This window comes from Nyctibius grandis, chromosome 4 (assembly GCF_013368605.1).
Source record: "Nyctibius grandis isolate bNycGra1 chromosome 4, bNycGra1.pri, whole genome shotgun sequence".
Lineage (NCBI taxonomy): Eukaryota > Metazoa > Chordata > Aves > Nyctibiiformes > Nyctibiidae > Nyctibius > Nyctibius grandis.
This window is the reverse complement of record NC_090661.1, coordinates 77,365,932-77,388,486: the sequence shown is the minus strand read 5'-3', so window position 1 is coordinate 77,388,486 and position 22,555 is coordinate 77,365,932. Positions and strand designations below refer to the sequence as shown.

General features: G+C 43.5%; 2 protein-coding genes across 2 annotated transcripts in view; both read left to right on the top strand.

Annotated features, from left to right (window-relative positions):
• Nucleotides 1-12,515: 12,515 nt before the first annotated feature.
• On the top strand, nt 12,516-13,883 carry LOC137661803 (uncharacterized). Its single transcript, XM_068397431.1, has 2 exons — nt 12,516-12,860; nt 12,936-13,883. Exons 1-2 carry the CDS (start codon nt 12,516-12,518, stop codon nt 13,881-13,883), a joined length of 1,293 nt encoding a protein of 430 aa, XP_068253532.1.
• A 3,322-nt stretch (nt 13,884-17,205) lies between these two features.
• The window catches only part of BMS1 (BMS1 ribosome biogenesis factor), a 41,615-nt gene continuing 36,265 nt past the window's right edge, over nt 17,206-22,555 (top strand). The window contains exons 1-6 of the mRNA XM_068398453.1: nt 17,206-17,262; nt 17,750-17,986; nt 18,383-18,573; nt 19,958-20,037; nt 21,563-21,751; nt 22,249-22,391. Of these exons, the coding sequence (XP_068254554.1) occupies nt 17,811-17,986; nt 18,383-18,573; nt 19,958-20,037; nt 21,563-21,751; nt 22,249-22,391 (779 nt within the window). The 5' untranslated portion in view covers nt 17,206-17,262; nt 17,750-17,810. The remainder of the gene's footprint in view (nt 17,263-17,749; nt 17,987-18,382; nt 18,574-19,957; nt 20,038-21,562; nt 21,752-22,248; nt 22,392-22,555) is intronic.

Below are 22,555 nucleotides of genomic sequence, written 5' to 3'. Positions count from 1 at the left end.
TATTATATATGTATATATATGTATGAGACACTCCTAGAATACTATGTAATACCTTCCCTTTTGAAAACTACCAATTTAAAGTGTATTAAATTCAGCATTTTCTACTTGATGCCGTTTTGGGACTTAGGACTTGGTGATGAACTTGTCCAAAGAAGTCACTAGGGCCTTGGGAAAGGTGCCCACAGATAGAAATGCTGGGGGAAGGTGTCTCATGCTTTCCTTAGAGCTTTGCTACCTGTTTGCTTGACAGTGACTTTGACAGGGTAGAAGATAAATAGAGTGAGAAATGTTCACTGTGCTGTTCTCTCTCCTCCCTGGAAGGCTAAGTACAGGTGCTCTTGTAACTATGTGTTAATGACGTGCCTGTAAAGCTGTTTTCTTCAACAGCTAAGGCAGCAAGTCCTGACATTTTCCCAGCGTGAGCATTGTGTTACAGAAAAAAGGTCACTGGAGAGGGGACTTTGCATGTGTTTGGGTTAGTTTTGTTCTGTCCTGAGACTGTTCTGTTTCCCTGTCTCTGTATTTCACTCCCAGCTATTCCTGCCCAAAGCACTGTGCTTTTTGCTGGTGTTCTGTGGAGTCTACAGGAGAGAATTTGCTAAGAAATTCCTGCTGGTGGTAAAACTTGCTGTGAGGCCATCTATAAAAACCATTGAGGTTGGATACATGGAATACTGTCTGCATGATACAGTCGCCTGGGTTGCTTTGCTGATGCAGGAGAAAAGCATGTGTGGCTCCACCTCAACGTCTTGGTATTTGGCAGAAATTTCTAAAATTCAACCTATTTTTTGGTAACCCATTACTTAATTTCTTGCTCTTTAGAATGTTCTATGCAATTGTTTCTGCCTGCATATAAGTCCATGTCCAAAGGTTGTGCTGAGATCCTGAGATGGCCCGAGCTTTGCGACAGAAGTGCCTAGGACTGTCCCACACAAGGAGCTCTGCCCACACACCAAGAAGAACTTCTAAGGGCACAATCAACGCAGTTGTATTAGAATGGAACCATAAAGCAACAGACTTTTTGAAAGGACCGATGTGCTGCTGCGCGGAGTTGACTGGAGAGGGCAGTCAAGTACACAGGAAAGAAACGGGCTGCCAGCAACTGGGGGCTGCTGCGGCAGAAAGGTGTTGGGAGGAGAAAGGGGTTGCTATCTCGGCCATGGGGTGTGTGACCCGGGGAGTCAAACCCTTCCCCTTCCTACTGCCTCTTGGAGGGGGACGCACATCGCTGCTGCTCATGCATCTCTGTGGCCATTTGCTTTGTTAGACTGGCTTTGGTGGCCAAAAGCGGCCAGGTGAGGTCAGAGACGATGTCATCCTTTCTGCCACACTCCAGTGAATACTGCCCACACTATGTCAACGTAGGCAGAGGAGGGGTAGCTGGCTGTTCTGTTTTTGTGGGGCTGAAATTTATAGAATCGATTTTCTGTTACATTTGATTTCGGTCTGTGGCCAGCCATGGTGATCAAGGCCATTAGCAGTTAAATCCAGGGCAGCTGACCCAGGCTGGCCCACAGGTGTATTCTATAACATTAACGCCAGGTTCACTATAAATGGGAAAGCTGCGGGGAGCTGGGGCTCTTTGCTCTGTTCTCCATCCTTCTCCTCTCTTCTTTTATTAATGGTTACTATCCATGGTGGGACTTGCTACCACTCTATGAGCTAAGTATAATTCTGTGTCTTTTGTATGGGTATCAATATTGGGTTTCTTATTTTATTAAATCTGTTTAAATTTCAACCCACGAGTCTCCCTCCTTTTCCCAATTCCCTTCCTTGGTTGGGGAGGGGAGACTGGGTGATAGAAAAACTGCTTATTGTTTAGCCCTCCGTGCAGGCTAAATGGAGATGCTGGCTTACTCTTATTTCTCTTTCACCAACAATAATTGATTTACCTTTTCATTAATGTTGTGATATTCTTCCCAGATAGAACATGGTCACAAAGCCAGCTAGCCCAGCTTGTGGCCCACCCATCATGTGTGACAGCAGCTTCCCACTTGCTTCCAGCCTTGTTGACACAGGTAGCTCTACCAGCCCTGGGCTTCTCCACAGCCTCTGACTTGAAAGTGAAATAGTTAATGAAGACAACTCCCTGCTCAGACCTTTTGTGGGGGTGGACTTTCAGTGGTTCCATTTCTAATCCAGGGCAGTGTCTTTGACCTGACTTTTTAGAAAAGGCTGTTTCTCTTGACAAAGAGAGGAGTCTTCGGAGTATTTAAGAACCTGAATATAGTTCCTGGTTTTTAATTTAAAGCCAGAAGTCTTGTAGCATCATCTAGTCTGGCCAGCACAGGCCATTAAATATTACCTTGTTTATCTGTATTGAGCTCAGTAACTTACATTTACTTAAAACATACTTTTAAAGGGGCATTTTATCTTACTTTGAACACATCAAAAGACAATCTACTGCTTTCAGTGATTAGTCTTTCTTGTTAGTATGTACCTAACAACTAATTTTGAGGGAGTCATTATCCAGAGTCTAGCTGAAAAGCTTGCTCTATCACATTTTTTCAAAATGTTTGCATTTATGCATTCATATTTTGGACCAATAAGTTAGCTACCTTTGTGGCTTCAACACTGGAAATGTTATTTGTTAGTGAATTGCATTTATTGACAAGTATAATCTTAATTAGAAACTACAAATCCCAAACAGTGTTATGTGAATTATTGAAAAAATGCTGAACCAATTTACTTTGCCAAGTTTACAGGAAATAAAACTATTTCTGCATGCTTTACTTCACCATAACTTCTGAGATTTCTGCTTTTCTCCTTTCCTTTTCTCTTAATCAGTGCCACGAAGTGACTGAATGAAGACCTGGCATGCTGTTATGAGTTAGCAGCTCTCAATAGTGTGCTACACACCAAAGTATCACCAAGGCTGAGTGCAGACAGCAGCTCGGGCAGCTCTGGCCATGCTTACTAGAAGCCAGATTTTGATTTATAGTTTGGAACACATATCTCTTGAGACAGGATTAACACAGCTCCATGTTCTTTCTCAGGCCTCTCCTATGCTAGAGAATGTGCAGATATATTGGTAGCTAGCGATGGGCACAGCTGCCATCACGATGACAGGGCTCTGTAAGCATTTGAAGAAGATGAGCTAATCTAGCTTCAACCTGTTTCAGGCTGCACAGATTGCTAAACTGAATGTATTTTTATAGTAGTCAAGGCCATAGAAAAGCATAATCTTAAAACCAAGCTGGAAATAAAAAAAAAAAGCATGTTCCCTCATAATTGCATACAAACATTTTTTCTTTCACTTGCGTCACTTGGTTTAGATTTCAAATTAAGTTGGTAATTAAAGCCACAAGTACTTTTTAAGAATCCAAGACCGAAAGAGATGTTCATTCTGAGATCAACAGGTAATGTTACTAACCATACAGTAACATGAAAATGGGACATATGATCCTCTTTGAGATTTCAAAGACAACTACATTAGTTTTTTAAAAAGTTTTTTCACTGAAGTTGTGTCTGTAGGGTCCTGAGGTCTCCAGAGTGACTGGGTGTGTAAAGTGAGATGGGTTAGTTCTGCTGAAAACAATAAAATGGACCTGTGCATTCTTCCTGTCTAATCCCCGACACATAGCTGGCTCATTTCACACACTGTTTATATCAGTATATGTCTCTCTTAGATTTTGAAATACTAAAGTTTATGTTGTACCTAATAGTGGAGAAAACTTGTTCCCCTTCAGTTTAGAAACATTTGCTATCTCGAACTTAGAGATATTGATTATCTCACTTTCATCGGGAAGTACAAAGGGTATTTGCCAGGTAGTCTGCCTCTTTTGTTTGGTGTTCTTGGTAGATGCCAGAGACTAGATAGAGACATGTTAGCTCTTCTGTGTCTTTTAAAATTCTTTTTTTTTTTTTTTAAAAAAAAAGGAGCAGGGGGAGGATTAGTCTAATTCAGACCAACCTTTATGGTGTGAGTCATCCTACTGCAGTCAGGGATGTGACTTGTGTAAACAGCAACTTTCTGTCTAAGTAAGGATTAAGGGATTGGGCTTCTTTTAGGAAGTTACTTGGAAATGAACTGCAGCCAACTTTAAAATGGATTTGAAGCTGGTATAAAAGAGATGCATTCAGTGAAAGTTACCTCAGGAGATGGAATTATCAATAAAACATTTTTAAATCAGGGTTAATGACACAATGTTCTAATGAAACTACTGCAAGCAATGTCTGATTCCTAATGTAACTAGTTAACATGTGACTGTTCCTCTGTCGTTTTTCATTTTTAATGGGGAGTTAAAAATTATTCCACTTTAATCTTTTAGTTCTAAGACTAGAGAAGCTAAGGAAAAGTGCAGTCTTTAAAAATATTTCATTTTGCAGTTTGACAAGCATTACAGTTTTGAGGTTAATGGTCAAGATTTTCAGCAGATTCCCGTACTTAAAAAAAAGTAAAGAGTAAGAAGATGTGTATAAGAAGGAACAATGGGATATAGTAATTCTGCTTGTTGTTGTAATGAATATCCTTTGTGACTTGGAAGTAACTAAACCTGTGCACATATCTCTGCTGTATCGTTCTCATAGGTAAATGGATTCAATGGATGTTTGCTAAAACTAATTCTCTTCTATCACATTTTTAACACAATTGGGAACATAATTCAAGTCTTGGAAATTGTCAGCTATAAAGGTCCCAGACAAATACTTCATTCTCTGCAAAGATTAAGAACTAAGTAATACCTATAAGCTATAAAGGTATGAATTTTTCATTAATTTTACTACAAATTCAGTTTGTGCATTTCAGAGATGAATTTATGTCAGAGTTCTATATGCTCATCCTAGCACTGTCACTGCGGGTTTTTTCTGTTGTTAAAAAGGAACAGAAAGGTGAAACAGACTTTTTTATCATGATGCGCTTCAGCCAACATTGCGTTAATAAACCCTTCTAAATAGACAGCCAAAGCTCACCAGTTTGAAGTCCAGGTTGCACAGAGAGCTTCAGTTCTGATCACAGATGTGCATTTTACAGTCTGTATTTGTTTTTACTGATGTCTGCTGGAAGTCAATAACTTTAGTCCTACTAAAAATATTTCATGAACATCTCTGATGGCTTTTTTTTATTGTGTGAGGTAGCTTTAAAAAATGAAAGAGTAACAAGTAACATCCATTTGAAATCTCTGTTTATAAAGGTTGGATTTATGCTACAAGTATTTGGTGGAATTCTTTAAATTGGATATACGCTACAGGTATTGGACAGGATTTTTTAAAAGGTATGTGGGCAAAAAAATATTTTATGTCATTTGGGGAGGCTATTTACTAATACTGAGTGTACCTTGCAAGGATAAATTTTATGTGACCAGACAGCCTTGTTCATATTGGTGATGTTGAAAAAACCTGAGCAGTTTAGACTGTTCAAAACTGTATTACATACAGATAAGGGGCCATGACTCTGCATACCAGCATCCTACAGCATTATAGATTCAATGGTTAAAACAGGCCAAAGGAGTAAGTCTCCAGCAAACCATCAGCATTTTGATGCCTTGTTCTGTCCCTTAACCACTTGATGACAGTGCATGTGTGTTTTAATACATAGTATTTGGTATTTGATATCACTTCTTCTTTCTCTCTGAAGGAATTCCTGACTATTTCTGCTTCCTATTTTGAAAGGCATTGCCTCAGGTTGCCAAGTTCTTCACATGCATGGTAGTAAACACAGGAGTGCAGTGTTGGGAAAAAGGAAAGGTTTCCAATTAGTTCACTGTTCTTGAGGGTCTACTGGGACCAGCTAATGCATCTTTATCGTGTTTCTCAGTTAATGAATAAGTCATGTCAATTGACACAGTTTTCTAGCTCTGAGTATTTTTTTTTCCTATGTGTTTGCGATAGGAATATTGTGATGGAAAAGCTCACTGCAGTACAAGAAAGCCAGCACAGATCTAGCAAAGAAATGGGGTCACTAGCAGATGGGTGAGATGGGTGGGAAGCACATTTCATTACAACCACATGGGTGGGGACGTTTTTTTGGAGATGAGAAGGAATAGGACTGACAAGGGAGGTTAGAGCAATAGTTCTTTGAACAGGGAAGAGAAGACTCCAGACACCTTGTCTCCAGTCTCAGCAGACTAGCCTTAAGGCCAAATTCACTCATCTTTAGGCGACTAGTTATCGTAATCAAGTTTGGCAGACTATGATGTTGAGATTTGTTGTATTTCTATAGTATCATGTGGATGTGTTTGTATTCTGCCAGCACAAGAAAAAGATATAGTCCTTGTCCTAAAACATCTGCAGTTCAGAGGTCTGATCCTCTTAAGTGCTAAGAATCCACAAGTGTTTCTGGAGCTGATCAGTCATAGAGCATCTGCCAGTTACGCAAACAGCATGAGTGAGGACGATGACAGAGATTTTCTTACAAAGGGAAGGAGATGGCAGGGAGTACGCGGGAAAGGATTACCATAAAGTAATGCAGACTGTGAACCTGACTACTGGGCATAAAATACTGCTACAATTAAAAGAAATTGTTTTTACCTCAGTGGTGCTGGAGCAAGCGAGGGCTTGCCAGACTGAGCTGCACTCAGTAATCCTCTGGAGGCCAGGCTGGATTTCAGGAGGATATTTTGTACACAATTTTTTGATGTTTCTTGAGGCAGGATTTTAGTAAACACGTTTGCTACTGCATGGGTTCCTGTGAAGCTTTTCTGCTTGGCGTTCAAAAGGGTCAATACTGATAATCTATGTGTTAGGCTTATTAAAAGTGGAGATCCTACTCCAGCCCATTCCTGCGCTAGTGCAGACTCGACTCTGCTGATTTGCTCTTCCCTGTGGTCATCCTAAGTCTTTACAGGCTCAGGCTGTCCAAACTCTCAATCAGTGTTCTGTGTGGCTGTGTGAGGTGGGTCTGTCCCACAGAAGAGAGAATTCCCTCCACCAGAGCAGGAGACACTGTATTGTGTGAGAGTGGGAGCACTAAGCACTACCTTCCCAGCAAGTCTGTGCTATCCTACATCCATCTCCCAGGACTTTTCTTCTACTGTCCAGAAGGAAAATGAATGGTGTTGGGCACCACCAGGCTACCATTTAATAAAAGACACAAAGTCTACAAGTATTTTGGCTTCAGTTTTACCTGGGGTCTTATTTCCTTTAAAAATCAAGGCAGTCTTCTATTTGAAAGGGATGACAATTTCTTTCAAGATTGTCACAGGACTCAAAATCTCACCAGTAGGCAGCATAATGACAGTACAAGTAATAAACCATTTTCAGGTTCAGAGAATAGATTACCATTACAACTCAGAAATGAGATCTTGGAGTTTGATAGATAGTTTTATGAGAATGCAAGCTCAGTGATGGTCAAAAAAAGCAAAGCAAATGTTAGGAGCTATTAGGAAAGCAATGGAGAAAAGAACATTATCATCATAATACTTAAAATAACATGATTCCTCTGCATCTTAAATTCTGAGAGTCCTTCTAGTCTTCCTATCTATCTCAGGAAGGATACAGTAGAACTGGAAAAAGCTCTGAAAAGGACAATGTGAATGATCGAAGGCATGGAGCAGTTACTGTAGGGTGAGTAATCATGGACCAGCTGCCATGAGTAAGATGGGATTCTTCAGTCTGGCAAAGAGGTGGCTGAAGGGGGAAACTACTGATGGGGTTTGATGAAAAAATGGGCAGTGTGAACCACTGGAACCAGTGAAGGTCATTCCACATTCTTGTGTGGTAGGCAGCAAACACCAAATGATTGCAGCAGGCAACATGTTAAGAACATATAAAAGTAAGTGTTATTTCATGTAACACATAGTTAAGTCGTAGTTGGGGGATGCTTTGGAAGCTAAAATTTTACATAGATTCAGAAAAAGACTGAATAAATTCACAAAATAGAAGCATATTGTGTTTTCTATGTGCTTAGAAACTCTCATCCACGTCAGGAAGTCTCTGGGCTGAAAATGACCAAGGTCGTCATCATCATTGCTAGGTAAAAGTACCAGTATGTTGCTGACTGAGCTGGTGATAGATACCTACCTTCCGTAGATAGGTATCCATTTTTGGCCATTGCTGAAGAGTTAAATATGAGGCTAGACAGACATTTGGTCTTAGTGAGTATGACCATTTTTTTAGTTACCCTAGATTTCAGATAATTACCATCAGTGCCATGAATTATTTTAAGGATTAAATATAAGAAAAACTTAAGTGTGAGATTATTCAAAAGTTATGTGAAACTGGCCTAATGCCTTTTTCATCTTGAAATCTATAGATTTTAATGGGAACTGAGTCAGAGCAAGACTGCTATGTCTCAAAAGTGCATGATGTTTTCAGCAATATTGTTTTCCTCCCCCTTGAAGTGTTGGAAACAACTTTTTTTCCAGGTAGGAAAAAAGGCTAGAGCAATGCTTTGGCATAATAAAGGCATTTACTGTAAGAGAAAGCTCAGTGGTGCAGGTGACAGGTCTCTCGAGAGCCAGTTCTGGACTGGGGAATGTATGCTCTTAGAAAGCAAGGATTATCATAAGTTTTGCCCTCTTTTTGCTCAAGGTGCAAAATGTGCCTCCATCCTGCTTGCCCTGAGGCATCATGGAAGTGTGCATGTCTGGCCACTGAGTTATTATCAAAACAAGAGATGCTGCTGTAAATGCTCCTTTCCCTGAAGAGCAGGTGAGAGCACAACCATCACTTGGCTGCTCATGCTCTTTGGAGGGTTCCTGGGCACATGTGGCTATGACAGTACTGCGCATAGGGAGAAATCTTTGTGGAAGAGAATCCACGTTGTTTTGCTGAATCCCAGAGTTTTACATTTGAACATGAAATCTCTTTGCAGTTCTCCGGGGTTGTTTTGTAGCATTTTTATTTCAGTGATGTAAGAGCTGCCTTTTACTGCCAAGCCCATAATTAAAGCAGTGTTGACTGGTAAGTAATGGGCTGCAAAAGGTGTACCAAAAGATAATTAAAGCTGCACTCCAGATAAGCAGGGCATGAGCATTCTTTTTATGAGGTGTTGATGTCTGAAGACCAACTAGTGAAATTGATCTTGCCTCCTTCGGGATAAAGTTCTGCTTAAACATCAATAGCATTGTACTGCCATAGAAAATGTTTGATGTAGGGATTTCTTGATGGCTATGCTTGTCCTAAGAGTCCCCAGGCAGGCGCCTGGTGACAGGGCCCATGCTGCACTGGGTAATTCGGCATCCCACTCATGCTAGCATGATTTTGGGGCCACCTCTGCATCTCCTGACACTAGAGCTGCTCTGGAGGGAGAGAGGAGAGGAGCTCCTGATGCCGTGATCCAGACTAGGATAGATGCAAACTTTTTTTTCAGAGACGTTTTAAGGAGCACTGTGGCTAGTCCTTGTCTAACAGATGTGTTGCCTCTCCTAAATGTCCTTTACATACATATCCTTAATTTTTTATTGTATTTTCAACATATTCCACGTGTGATTTGGATTCCTCTGTAGATGCACATATACCACGACTCTGGCATAAAGGAATGCTGGCAGAGGACACAGTGGGTTTCCACATTTGGAGTCTACTGAAATCTATAACAAAATTCCATGGATTTTGATGGGAGCCTGAAGAAAACCTAGGAACCGAAGAGATGCTGCTTTTGTTAAGCATGCTGCTTTGGGTATTCCTGCTTCTTTCCCCACACTCTTCCCATTCCCCCGTTCGTGAAATTAATCAAAAATATGGGGTGGGGAGGAATACTATTTTCCCAATACAGTTTAGAGATGGGGGAGCTCATGGCATGCAACAGCATGATGATGCCAAGGGAACACTGGCAGCAAGGGCTGGTCAGTGTTGCTGCCTGGATTAGGGTATGGTCAAACTGTAGCTGTAGCAGAAATTAGTTCTTATGTTAGGTCAAGTCCATATGTCTCAGCAGAAGAGCAGGAAGAGGAGGGGGAGGCAAAGATTGCCATCTTCTTTCCTGGAATCTCACTTAAAAACAAAACTCGAAATCTAAGTCTCTATCAATTAGCATTGCAAAGAAAATCTCCGAAAATGAAGGGTGTAAAGAGGCTGCCTGGCAGAGTGCCTGAAACAATAACTCCGGGAAGTGTGAACTGCTCTCTCCATAGCCAGAGGATGTTAACAAAAGCCTAGTCTATTTGACCTAGCTAGCAGTGATGGACAGTCTCTATTAGCAAGCAGCGCAAGTTGGTGCAAGCCTCTGCTGACTCCTCCTTATCTCTTCGGCACTGGCTGTGGCTATAAGGTGTGTATGTGTGTGCTGGAGGGGGTGGCTTCCCTCTGCTTTTGAGATCAACATTGCAGGCTGCCTGCAGGGTCAGCTTTGTGCTGTAGTTATTCCTATGAGATGATGTTTTCTGCCATGAAAATTTGAAATCCGGAAAGAAAAACGACAGCATTTGTTCTAGCCTTCCCTGTGGCCAGACTGAATGAGTAAGCTGTCTTTGTACCCTACAAACATCCTTGGTATCCTCAATCCAGTTTATTATGCACTCCATGGATGGTATGGAGTTGCAGAGAGATGGAAAGGTCATATGCAATTCCATACTTTCTTGTGCCAGTTTAAATCGGGGCTCTCCAACTCTCTTTTACCCTCTGCTCCTGTGCATCCCCATCCCATGCTGTTGCTTGAATTAAGCTCGCCAAAAACTAACCTGGACAAAAAGAATTGATCAGTTTTTGGAAAGAGTAGCTCTGTGAGTTGGCTCATATTCTAGTCAAGTGTGCACTGAAGGTGCATGCACAGGACTGTGTGCGAAGCCATATGGGGGCTTAAAAGCAGGTAGAATTGCACCCTGCATACTTAGAAGGAGTAGTTGGAGCTGGATTTGCTGTAGAGAACACTGTCAATAAAACTATGCCACCAAGCTTTGTATGTCTGCTTATTGTGTCTGAGCCTTCATCTACCCCTCCCTATGTATGTATCTGAGTATTAAAAGTTAACTAAAACCAAAGGACTAGCAGCACACCTTGACTGTACCTAGAACTGATGAACCACTTGCCACATGGCTGCTTTTTTCCCTTCTTCCACACGCGAATTCTTGCTTAAATACAAATTTTATTATTTACCTGGAAAGGAATATCTCCAAATTATCCTGGAGCTCTGGAGGAGAAAAGAAATCTTGTGGGATGTATCTGTGCTATGACAGTCCAGGCTCATGGGAATGATATGGTGGAAGAAAGGGGAGTAGTGAGAAAAATGCTTCAAGCTGTTGTTTCCAGATGTTTTAAACTACATGCTGCAGTCATCCCTCTGAAATTCTCACTGCCTTCGTATATACTTCTGCTTGAAAATATTATTTAGGTAAAGTGGTTTCTGAGGGCATTTACCTTGCCTTACGGACAGAGCTGCTATCTCTGGAGTACTAGACTCACAGGGGCTGACTGTCGCCCCTGTCTGGGAAAGCACTCATTTTTGTTGTGAACCACTGTGGTGGTTAATGTTAAAACCCTCGCCCAGCTCACCCTGAAAGTGACTACTTGAATGGTGGACGCAATGGTCCCTACAGAGTGCAATTAGTATGTAACAGCTTGCAGACTTTGTCCCCATACTCTTTAGCTTCAGAACAAGACGGTGTGGGTCCCAAGGCTGAGAAATGAATGGGGGCAAGTTGAGATGAAAAACACATGAAGTAATGATGCCGTTGTTCTTGAACACCTTCAGTGATAGGCAGTAATGGTCTCATTTGACAAATTATTACATTACCTAATTGATTTGCTGCTGTTCTAATCCTGTTCTAGCATCTAATCCTTTTCAGCATTGCAACTGTCGTTCCCTGTAAGTCCTTACGTCACTCTTGGCTCTCTTAAATAATATTTCTGGCCTCTCTTTTGGATTAGTAAGTTGGTCATGATTTCACCTTGGGCTGAAAGCACAGACCTTGTTTGTTCTGTACATGACTTGGATGAGTAGAGCTGTCTGGAGGAAAAAAAGCAGCCCTAAGAAAGGAAAAGGTTGTGCTAAGCTCTTCCGCAGGCACTCGGGAGACTGCTCCTTCTCCCCCAGGTGACCGAGAGTGCTGGGGGATGCTTTGTCCTTTACTGTGAACATGGTTTTGATGCCATGTCTAGTAAAGCCACCAGCGTTTTATTAACTGCAGTTGAGTCGATGAGAAATATCCCATGGATGGGAGTAAGAGCAGGGTAACAGAACGGGGAAGACAAGGACGTGTCACCTGGGTGCAGAGCTGGGCCGGTTTCCCTTTGGGAGAACGGTGGTGTGGAGGCCTCCGTGCATCTGGGGGAGCCCCGGGTTTCCAGCAGAGCCCCAGGCCTGCGGTGTGAAGGGGGACTTCTCAGAGGGCCGAACCGAAGGTGAAAGATAACTTCATTAAATTGTCCACTAGACATTTGAATTAAAGAAAGGTGGATGGGTTTGTGGCGGCGGCGGGGGCTTCGCTGGGAGACGCTCTGGCTCCTTCGATGGGGCAAGACCTCATTATGTGTATTTTGGTGATGGGATGACAATGGAGGTGTGGGAGACGGCTCTGAGTCACCCTCGGAGGCCCGGCGGGGCCGGCCTGGGCGGGTGGGGGTCGCTAACGGCCGGGGCGGAGGGCTCATAAGGCGGGGAGCGGCCTAGGCCGCCCCACCGCCCGCAGACTTCGGCCCGCATGGAGCTCGCCAGCCTGCCCGCCAGCCCCGGCCCCACCGGTAAGCCTCCCCGGGGAGCGGCGGGGGACGGGGAGGGCAGGGCGGGTTGGTGGGGGCGGCGGGGCCGGGGGAGCGCGGCTCGGCTCGGCGCCCCTGACGGCCGCTCCCCTGTGCCCGCAGACGAGGCCCGGGCGCGGCCCGGCGCCCCCAGCGCGGGGCGGGAGGGCGGCCGGAGGAAGCGGACCACCTTCAGCAAGGCCCAGCTGGAGCTGCTGGTCCGCGCCTTCGAGAAGGAGCCCTACCCCGGCATCGCCCTGCGGGAGCAGCTCGCCGGCCTCACCGACATCCCCGAGTCCAGGATCCAGGTGAGAGGGCGGCGGGGCGGCTTGCGGCGGCCGGGCCGAGGCGGGGCGGGCGCTCAGTCTCTCCTGGCCTCGTAGGTGTGGTTCCAGAACAGGAGAGCCCGGCAGCTGAACCACAAGAAGAGCGAAGCCGCCGCGTACCCCAAGCCGGCCTGCGCCAAGCAGAAGCCGACCCGCTGCGGCGGCGGCTGCCAGGAGAGGTCCCGGACGGCGCAGGGTCTTGGGCCGGACCAGAGCCTCCTCCATCCGCAGCCCGGCCTGCCAGGAGGCGACCAGAGTTACTCCAGTCAGCCATTGCTCTACTCGGGGCAGCCGTACTCGAGGCTCGATGCTCACTTCAGGAGCTTGGATAACACTTTTGGAGCCCCAGGTCAGACCCCAGCTCACTTTGGTTTGGACTGTGTGGGAAAAGGGGTCCCACGTGGCGTGGGAAGCGTGGGGAGTCCCCCCCAGCTCTCACTCCCTGTGCAGCAGGCGCAGGAATATCCATACCTGAAGAAACCTTTCCCTGAAAACTACTACTCTGATGCAGATGTTTTCCAGTATTGTATAGAAGATCATCAGTACCTGGCAGCTAAAGAGAACATGTACAGCAGGCCTGTCTTAAACTACTTAAATGCTAACCAGGGCCTGGGCGATGAGAACTACTTGTGTATCAGGTCAAACACTTCTCCCCTTGGGAAGGGCTCCACTTTTAATTACGGTGAAAGAGAATCTAAACTTGAGCAGATGAGGCACAGTCCACCTCTGGTTGCAGATAGTCATGCTAGCCCTCCTTTGCTACTTCCAAAACATGAAGGGGGGTATCAAGGGACACTTGGTGCTCCAGCACCGTTGTATGGGCAGCAGCTGCTGGAGACAGTAAATGGCTATGACTGTCATTGGCTGGGTGTGAGAAATGAAATTTTGGGAACTGGGTTAGATTTGTTCTTTGAGAATGAGCAAAGTGGGGAGCAAGGTGGGCCAAAAAGTTACCTTTTTGGTTTTGGTGGCCAGAGTTCAACCTGTCATTTGGGTCACACATGAAACTGACAGTGACTCTGTTTGCCTGATAAAAAATTAATGTGGTTTATTGTTCAATTGGCAGTGGTGTCCAAAGTAGCTAGAGGTTTTGCAGGTCTAAGTGTGGAGTGCTTGCTCTGAGTTTTGTGCGCTGTCTGGAAGGAGAAGGAAGATAAGCAAAGTTAGCAAGGGGTACAGGAGAGCAATCTGCTGAATACGTGCTGCCTCCCCGCCCCTTCCTACAGGAATTGTCACCAAGCTGCTTGCAGTATTCCTGCATGCGTTTGGTTATTGGCAGCCTCACGTTAACTGGCACGTACAAACTGATCTTCTTCACAAGTGCGTCAGTACTGAAGATTTAGTTTGTGTTCAGACTGTGCTGGATTAATTCTGCTGGGAGGCTTGGGACTATGGCATTGGTGTTGTGGTCTGACAGCACCAGGTTTTGTTTCCATCCTGGTCAGATTTCACTTTCTTTACCTTAAGAAATCTGTAGAAAACAGACTTTTATTTATAGCTTTTAGTGGAGAAAGCATTAACATGAGGGGTACAAGTGTGGGAAAAGCAGCCTTGGTGGTGGCAGGGGATGGCTCACTGGGTGTGTTTGCATTTTAGGTGTGCTCCTGATAAAGAACACTGCTGGTCTTTTCCTAGATACTTAATGTATAGTGTTTTCACGTAAAAATGACCGAACTTGTAGCCTTTTAAAAGGCAATATTTTTGTAATTTCATTTTGTATATTTTTTTTCAAATTGTCTTTTGTTCAAATTGTAGTTTTTTATTTGCCAAAGGAAGGTTTTCTACCTGGCTGATAATGAACTTGTAGAACTGCACTCACAGAAAAATGTCATTGTGTTCCATCTTTGCACTTCGCACATTGAGCCTATTTTTAGACTTCTCAAGATCCACGGCCATCTGGAAGACCACTGTAATAATGGAAGTGTTCTTCATGTGTATCTCTGGAGAGCTGCCATGGCTGTGTATTAAAGCAATATCGGGCCTAGGATGCTGAAAACTATACATGCAAATCCTTTTTGTGTTTAAAATGTGGCTCTGGAATATTTTAAGTACGCCTAGATTTTATATGTATGTTATTAACTTAATTACTTTGTTTATAGAACAAAAACATAATAAAAATAAAACTTAAACATAGACCATTATTTTATTAATAAAGTTGGTATCTCTGTGAAGAAGCTGTCTATTGAGATGTGTACAAAAGAAGTCCAGAACATCAGTCCTGACTTTTGTCAGTAATTTTTAGCTGTGGCTGTGAAGTCACTTAACTTTTCTGCTTTGACATGAAGAGCTGGAACACGTTCATGTTTTACAGAAGAACCATAGCTTCAGACAATAGCTGCAAGGCACTTTGAACACAAAAAGTTGTATCTGAGAGCTAAGTACAAGGTGATGGTCGTATATATGATTGTATATATGACTCCTTTAGTAAATTTTTTAAAACTGTGCATTAAGACTTAACTTCTTTATTTACATATACCCTCTCATAACTTTATAAGACCTACTTAATGAGAAGTGAGACATTCCCAGGCACAGACAGAACAAAGAGGGGAGGTCTGAGGTAAATAATTGGAGGGTGAATTACAGATTCTCTTAAGTGAGCCTGGTCTCTGCAGTGCATCCATCTGTTTCCCCCTCTATCTCTACAGTCTTCATATTCTGTCAAAGCTCACAAAGCCACACCAAGGCAGCTGTGTTAGGTGTTCGATGTTGAGCTGTCATTCCTGGCTGCTCTAATAATACTGGGCATTACAGCCCCTTCATCTGGTCTGCGGAACATGCTTCCCTTAGTAGCAAACCCACGTTTCCAACACTGAAGTGAGTGAATACTTCTTGTGAGCAAGTCCAAGAAAAAAAATCATTCTCCCATCACAAAGCTACCTACTGCTCAGGGTAGAGCTTTCCTGTAAGTTACTGGTTTTCTTTATTTTGTTACAAGTTGCTTTTAACAGACCTACCTAGCATATATTTCACAAATAAGAAAAAATCTGTGCAGAGCAGTTGGATGCAATGCTCTTGTGACGTTTATGTAAACTTTCACTCCTTGCTACGAGGTGGAGAATGCCAGAACACAAATTACATGCTTATTCAACGTATAGGAGGGACTTTCACAGCGTTGGTATTAGTAATTTCCCCTGGATTTGCTCGCCAAAAGCATCTCTGCTGTGATATGAGTAGGTGATGCTGAGGAAGAGGTGGGGCAGGAACCAAGTGTGTTCAATATTGGACTATTCTTCTACTGCCTGTAAAATGCTCCTATTTATAGAAGAAAGGAGGATTTCACATGGGGAATATTGAAAACTCTATTTTCTTCTACATAACTTGTCAAAGAGAGATAGTGAGGACCCAAATTCACCAATGTGGCGTATAGTCAGCCTGGGCCTACCCCACTGCTAGGCGCCTTAAGTTCCTTATTTTGTGGGTGCCTGCAAAGCACGTTCCTTTCTTCTCAGCCACCTCCTCCAGCAGTGGGTCCAGAGTGACAGCCCTGGCCCCTACAGCTGTGGGTCCTCGCTGGAAACCGCCCACCTGGGAGGCAGGATCTGGCCAGCATCACAGAGACAACAGTTCATGACCTGGACACCTCTTTAGCAGCTCTGCTCTTCGCTGTTCTTTGGCATAAGGCAAATGGAGAAGAGGGCTCTTCACTTAATTATGCAGGGCCTGTACCTATAAATAACCTCAGGAGGGCTTGCCTTAAGGCGTCGGCACAGGCCTGAGATAAAACTACTCACTTCTCACCTAGAGTACCTTGACTCCTGCATGCCTAGTCATGTCCTTATGGGGCGGTGGACTTGGCGTCTGAAAAAAGACCCCATCTGGGTACTTTTCATCTGAGTTTATAGCACTGGAAAGCGCCCCTCCCCATAGGCCTTGGAAAGGTTTTTTTAGAAAAAGCCCCTTTTCACATTGATTTCTGGGGCCAGAGCAGCTAGTTCGTACGGGTACAGCCCCGAAGGCTGCGCAGCAGCAGGCGGGAACCTCCGAGCGGCCGCCGGGCAGCCCCGCCTCAGAGGCCGTCCGCCGCTGCCGGGCCGTACGCCACCTCGCCGCCGGTGCTGCGGGGCAAGCACCGCCGGACAGCTACCGCGGACCTTCACAGCACCTGCGGGAAAGTGATTTATTCACCGGCCAGGGGCCGTGACAGGCCGCTCGCCGGTCCCGGGTGCCGGGTCCCGGCCCCGCGGCGCTGGACCGCCCCCGCCCGCCTGACGCCGCCGATGCAGCCGACAGGCCCCGCCCCCTCGGGCCGCCGCTGTGTGCCGGCAATAGGGCTCCGCCGGAGCCGCTTGCCCCGGAACTCCAGGCGCAGCCGCTGTTTCCGGGGGGCCGCCATTGCGGGCCAGTCGGTGCGGGTGCACGCGGACCGTGCGGCGCGGAGGGAGAGGTAGGTGGTGGGGGCCCGTGGGGAGCAGCCCCGCCGGGGGACACTCTCCTCCTCAGGGGCCGTGGGGCCGGCCCGCGGCGTGCCCGGCAGCTCCCTGTCGCGGTGGCGTTGGAAATCGGCTTTCCCTGGAGTGAAGTAGCGGCCTTCCCCCTGCGCCGGCCCGCGCCGCCGCGGCGTGTGAGCGGCCCGCAGCGCCGGGAGCGGGCTGCCGGCCTGCCCGGAGACCCGCGTCTTGCCGGGCACGGAGCCCGGCCCGGGCCGAGCCCTGCGGCCGTGGTGGCCCCGGCCGATGCTCAGGGCGTGGGGTCAGCCGGGAGTTCTGCCTTACGCCGGGTGGGCTGCGGTGCTGTTCATGTGCGGCCAGGCAGGGTATAAATTAGCTGTTCTTTCAGATGGTTAAGTATTGGTTACACGGTGCTGCTGTTCTCTCACAGGTGTGCTGTCTGCACATGCTATATGTGCTAACTGCATTTTCTTTCTATGTTAGCTGTGCACAGTATCACACAGAAGCAATCTACATCGTACTGATTGTAAACAATTGCTGGAAGATGGAGGAAAAAGAGAAGAAGAAGCATCGTGCAAAGCATAGTGGGCCAAAGGCAGAGAAGAAAAGGAAACGATATCTCAATGACCTAGGAATAGGAGATGAGGAGAATGCACGGAAGAGAAACCCCAAAGCTTTTACAGTCCAGTCTGCTGTGCGGATGGCCAGAACTTTCCATAGGTAAGAAATGGGAATTGGTATGGAGCATGCAAGGTTGGCTGGATGGATAGGTGTTGGCTGGGGTTTCTTTGTTACTTTGTGTAGAAATATACATAGTGTAATTTTCACTGGTGTGCTCGCATACCTTTCATTATTCGCCAGGTCATGCTGTAGTTTATGCTTGTGTCAGCAGCATGATGCTTTCTGCATCTGTGTTACGTGCTACAGCTGTGTTAGTCTTAATGAAAAAAAATATGCATAGCTCCTTAGACTTGGTGGGAGTTCCATATACATATTAGTATCTGGGCTCTTGGTGAACCTTTGTGTCCAAGCTTTTGCAAATACTGAAGACTTTCAAAGAATAAATGTTACTGTTTTTTAAGTTACTGTATTTATTTATTACAAATTTCTTCTCAGAACTCAGGATCTGAAGACTAAAAAACATCACATTCCTGTGGTTGACCGTACTCCTTTGGAGCCACCTCCTGTGGTGGTGGTTGTAGTTGGCCCTCCCAAGGTTGGGAAGAGCACTGTAATAAAATGTCTCATTAAGAACTTCACAAGGCAAAAACTGGTTGAAATCCGAGGTCCTGTTACAATTGTTTCAGGTGAGAACAAACATGAGAAATGGAAATGCTTATTTTGTACTCCTGATTTGTCTTCCTTTCAGAGCTTGGACGTGTTCATGTTCTCATAATTTTTGGCTATTTTTAAGAACTCATTTGGACAGGTTATCAGGCATACTTACTAACAGTAAGAGAATAATGAGATGTAGGCTTTTGGGGGAATTGTCCTTCTAAACTTGTTTTCCACCTTGCTGGGATCCTAGTTCTGTATGTGGTTTTTTTTTTTTTTCCTTTCCGGCTTTTTTTCCAGTTTCTTCCATCCCGCAAACTTTTCCCAAGTCTTCCTTTTCCACTGGGTTCTGTTTTCTCTTTTGAAGTGTTTTTCTCTGGCTTCATCCTAACCTCTACATGCATTTTCCATTCTTTCAGGTTCCCTGTCCTATAATCCTGTCTTTGTGTCCCTTTCTTTCTTCAGCCAAGAATTAATTTGCCTAGCCATTTCCAGTTACGTTTCTCCACCTCACCCCCTGGTCAGTTCCTTTTCCTTTATTTTAAGTTTTCAGTCCCAGTTTCTGCTTGTTTTAATCTGTTCCCTTCATACTTTTACCTGAAAGTTACCAGGGGGGATCATTGAGGTTCTAGGGGGAGCACAACCCACAGGAGCTCAAGGAACCGATTTGTAGGGGAGATCTTGCTTGGATGTACACAACTGTATTGGTGCAGGTAGAGTCTTCAGAGACTTTAACTAATAAATCTCCTTTTTGCAAGGAATAATTGACAAATATGGGAAAGAAAAAAAGGAAAGGAAAATTCCTGTGTTAAATTAGATTTCCTAGTTGGTCTACTGGGACTCGAGGGTTGAATTTTGCAATTGATAACCTGAAGAAAAAAGCCATGATACCTGTTGTCTATAGTTGTTTAAAGTTATTGTTCGTGTTGTCTCAAGTTCATTTAGCTAACTCAAGTTCGTCAAGCCAAGTTAACTGTGGGTACTTTTTTCTCATTTGGATGCATGTTAAGAAATTTTTTGATATGTAAATCTACTAGTTTTTTTAAAGGCTAGAACAGAGTGTATTTTTCCTAATAATATCAAAAGAACAAAAATATGTGGTAAAATAAAATCCACACTACTAACTCTGGGGCACTAAAGGTAAAAGAAGCAGAGATTTCTTTTTTTCCCCAAAGTAAAAAAAAACCCCACCCATTTTATAATGATATATTTAGTATTATTATATATTTATTTTGAATTATAAACAATTGAAAACGGGCACTTCTACAGTGGTGTGTGTTGGATGATCTATATGCTGGACAAGAATGAGTCCCAGATACTCTTAAGGAACTTCAGGAATGTGACCTGAAAAGAAAACAGTGGGCTAATTAGTTTGCTCCCTGTGTTTCAGTTTTTGATTGTTAATTCTGTTTTCAGGTAAGAAACGCAGGCTAACTATTATTGAATGTGGATGTGACATTAACACAATGATTGACCTGGCTAAAGTTGCTGATTTGGTAAGTTAACAATGGCACGTGATTTCTACTATAATTCATATTGAAAATACTGCTTTTGACTGGACTGCACCAATGTCTTGATTTCTCTTCCCATTCGTATCGAAGGCAAAACTGTCTTTGGTTTCAGAGAGAACAGGACTAAGCTCGACAATAAACCTAATATGCTGGAACAACTCCCAGGACTTTCTGTATCCTGGGTGTGGGGGGAAATAAAGTGTGTGTGTGTGGTGGTGGAAAGGATGTGGAAGAAGGGAAATGCAACTCAACTTCATTGCTAATGTAGCTGGTAAACTTCTAATGGAAGATCTTATAAGAAGTCAAGGTGATAAAGTGACTTTTCATTAAGGTGATTTGGTCAAACCTTGTAAAATCTGCAATTGGTTTTTAGTTAAGAAGCTTTCAACTGATGTATAAAGTAGAAATATGTATTATTTTACTAGTTGTATTTAATTGAAGTACTCTAACGTCTCAATCTTTGAAGATCACTGTGTAGAATACGATTGATTTCAGCGGAGTGTGGTCATCATTGTAATTTACTTGTAACTTTTGGTTCAGTGGATTACATCAGCTGATCTTGGGGACCCAATGCATGATCCATTTGTCTGTTTAGAATTTTACTTTACGTATGGATTTGGCGTATATTATTCATCGCTGATTAGGGTTTGGGATGCTTATCTAAATATTAACTATAAATATCTAAGTACATGCATGCACTAATCCAGATATTGTTCTACTTGCATGTTTTCTACTTGAGGAAGGGAGATGTATTAAAAAATAAAATTTTCTGTTAGTAGATGTGATGGACGTTTGAGATTCGATGTGCACATGGTGATGCTGAGAATCTATTTTGTTTTATTGTTAGGAGCCTGAGATTCCATAATTGCTTGCAGATCTCTTGTCATCAGTTACCATGTGTTTTAAGTTCTTAATTGCTGAGGCCCTAATACGACTTTGGTTCCATTTTCACGTGACTGTTGGGTGCTGTTTTCCTGTGTCAGTGCATTATAGTGATGCATAACAGTAATTGCAACGTGTGAAGTAAGTTTTGTCTCGTTTTACCGAGAGACTTTGCCTTAGAGTCCATGTGCATCCATGACACAGATATAAGAATTTTACTAACTTTCTCAGACATTCCTGCAAATACTGGAAGATACTCAATTTTGCATATTTTAAATTTACCAAGTAAACACCTTATTATGATACTCTATGTTATTGCATTTATAGAGCAGTCTCATTATTCTGTAGTTTTCTCAGAGACAATGAGCAAATTAAATCTGTATAAAGGAGATTTGACTGGAAGAAGTAATTTGATTTCCTAAGCCCCACTAACTTCTAAAGCAGCTAAGATCCATACTTTAATAAAGCAGCCAAAGTTGATTCTCAGGTGATATGAAAATAAAGAACAAAACTTTTTGCAAGATTTTGGTTGCCAAGAAGCATATGACTTTAAAGGTATGGTCTTTGAAATTAGCTAATATGGGCACTGTGGTATCGTTATAGTGAAATGCTGATGATGTGTTTTCAGGTTCTAATGCTTATTGATGCCAGCTTTGGATTTGAGATGGAAACATTTGAATTCCTGAACATCTGTCAGGTACATGGCTTTCCCAAAATTATGGGTGTTCTTACCCACCTGGATGCATTCAAGAACAACAAACAATTAAGGAAGACGAAAAAGAAGTTAAAGCACAGGTTCTGGACTGAAGTGTATCCGGTATGACATTCAGCATTCATTTTTCCATGTATTTTGCATTATGGAAGCTAAATTGAAAGTGGAGCAATACTTAAGTATTTGGTATGGTCTTACATCTTTTGAATAATACTATAAATGGACAATGCTGATGTTGTAGCAGATGATGTAATCTTTCTTCCATTTCCTAAAATACTTGTGTAATTATTCTCTATCCCAGTATGACTAGCTACTAAGCATGTGATACTACTAAAAAGGTCTGTTACGCTGGTGCCATGCAAGGAGGACCTGCATGTAGGTCCAGGAGACAAATTAACCTTTGTACCGGGTTTTCTGGATGTGAATTGTTTTCCCCCCAAGATTAGGGGGCAATTTTCATGTTGAAGTAAATGAGTTAGTTTGTTCTTTTGGAACCATTTGTAACCTGCAATTTCCGATTATGATTTACAAATTAGAATTGTATTACCTTTTTTTAGTTTTGTAGGTATTAAATTGATGTTTTGTGTTTTTAATGTGTTTAGGGTGCTAAGCTGTTTTATCTGTCTGGGATGGTTCATGGAGAATATCAAAAGCAGGAAATTCACAATTTGGGGCGTTTTATCTCAGTTATGAAATTTCGACCGCTTACGTGGCAAACATCTCACCCGTATGTTCTCGCAGACAGGTGTGTGCTTTTCTCTCTGTTCTTCAGTCTCAGCATAGATAGCACCTTGTTGTTTAAAAAACCTATAATATTAGAGCCAGTCAGCTCTATGTGTGAGTGGGTATTTAGTGTTACCTAGATGGGAAAGGAAAGAATACTCTTCAGGTTTGTGCCAATAACTTTAG

Bases quoted from the DNA above. Each gene is read 5' to 3' on its own strand.
- LOC137661803 (XM_068397431.1), top strand. From the start codon at position 12,516: ATGGAGCTCGCCAGCCTGCCCGCCAGCCCCGGCCCCACCGGTAAGCCT. The intron at 12,861-12,935 runs GTGAGAGGGCGG...CTGGCCTCGTAG, and splicing joins TCCCCGAGTCCAGGATCCAG to GTGTGGTTCCAGAACAGGAG.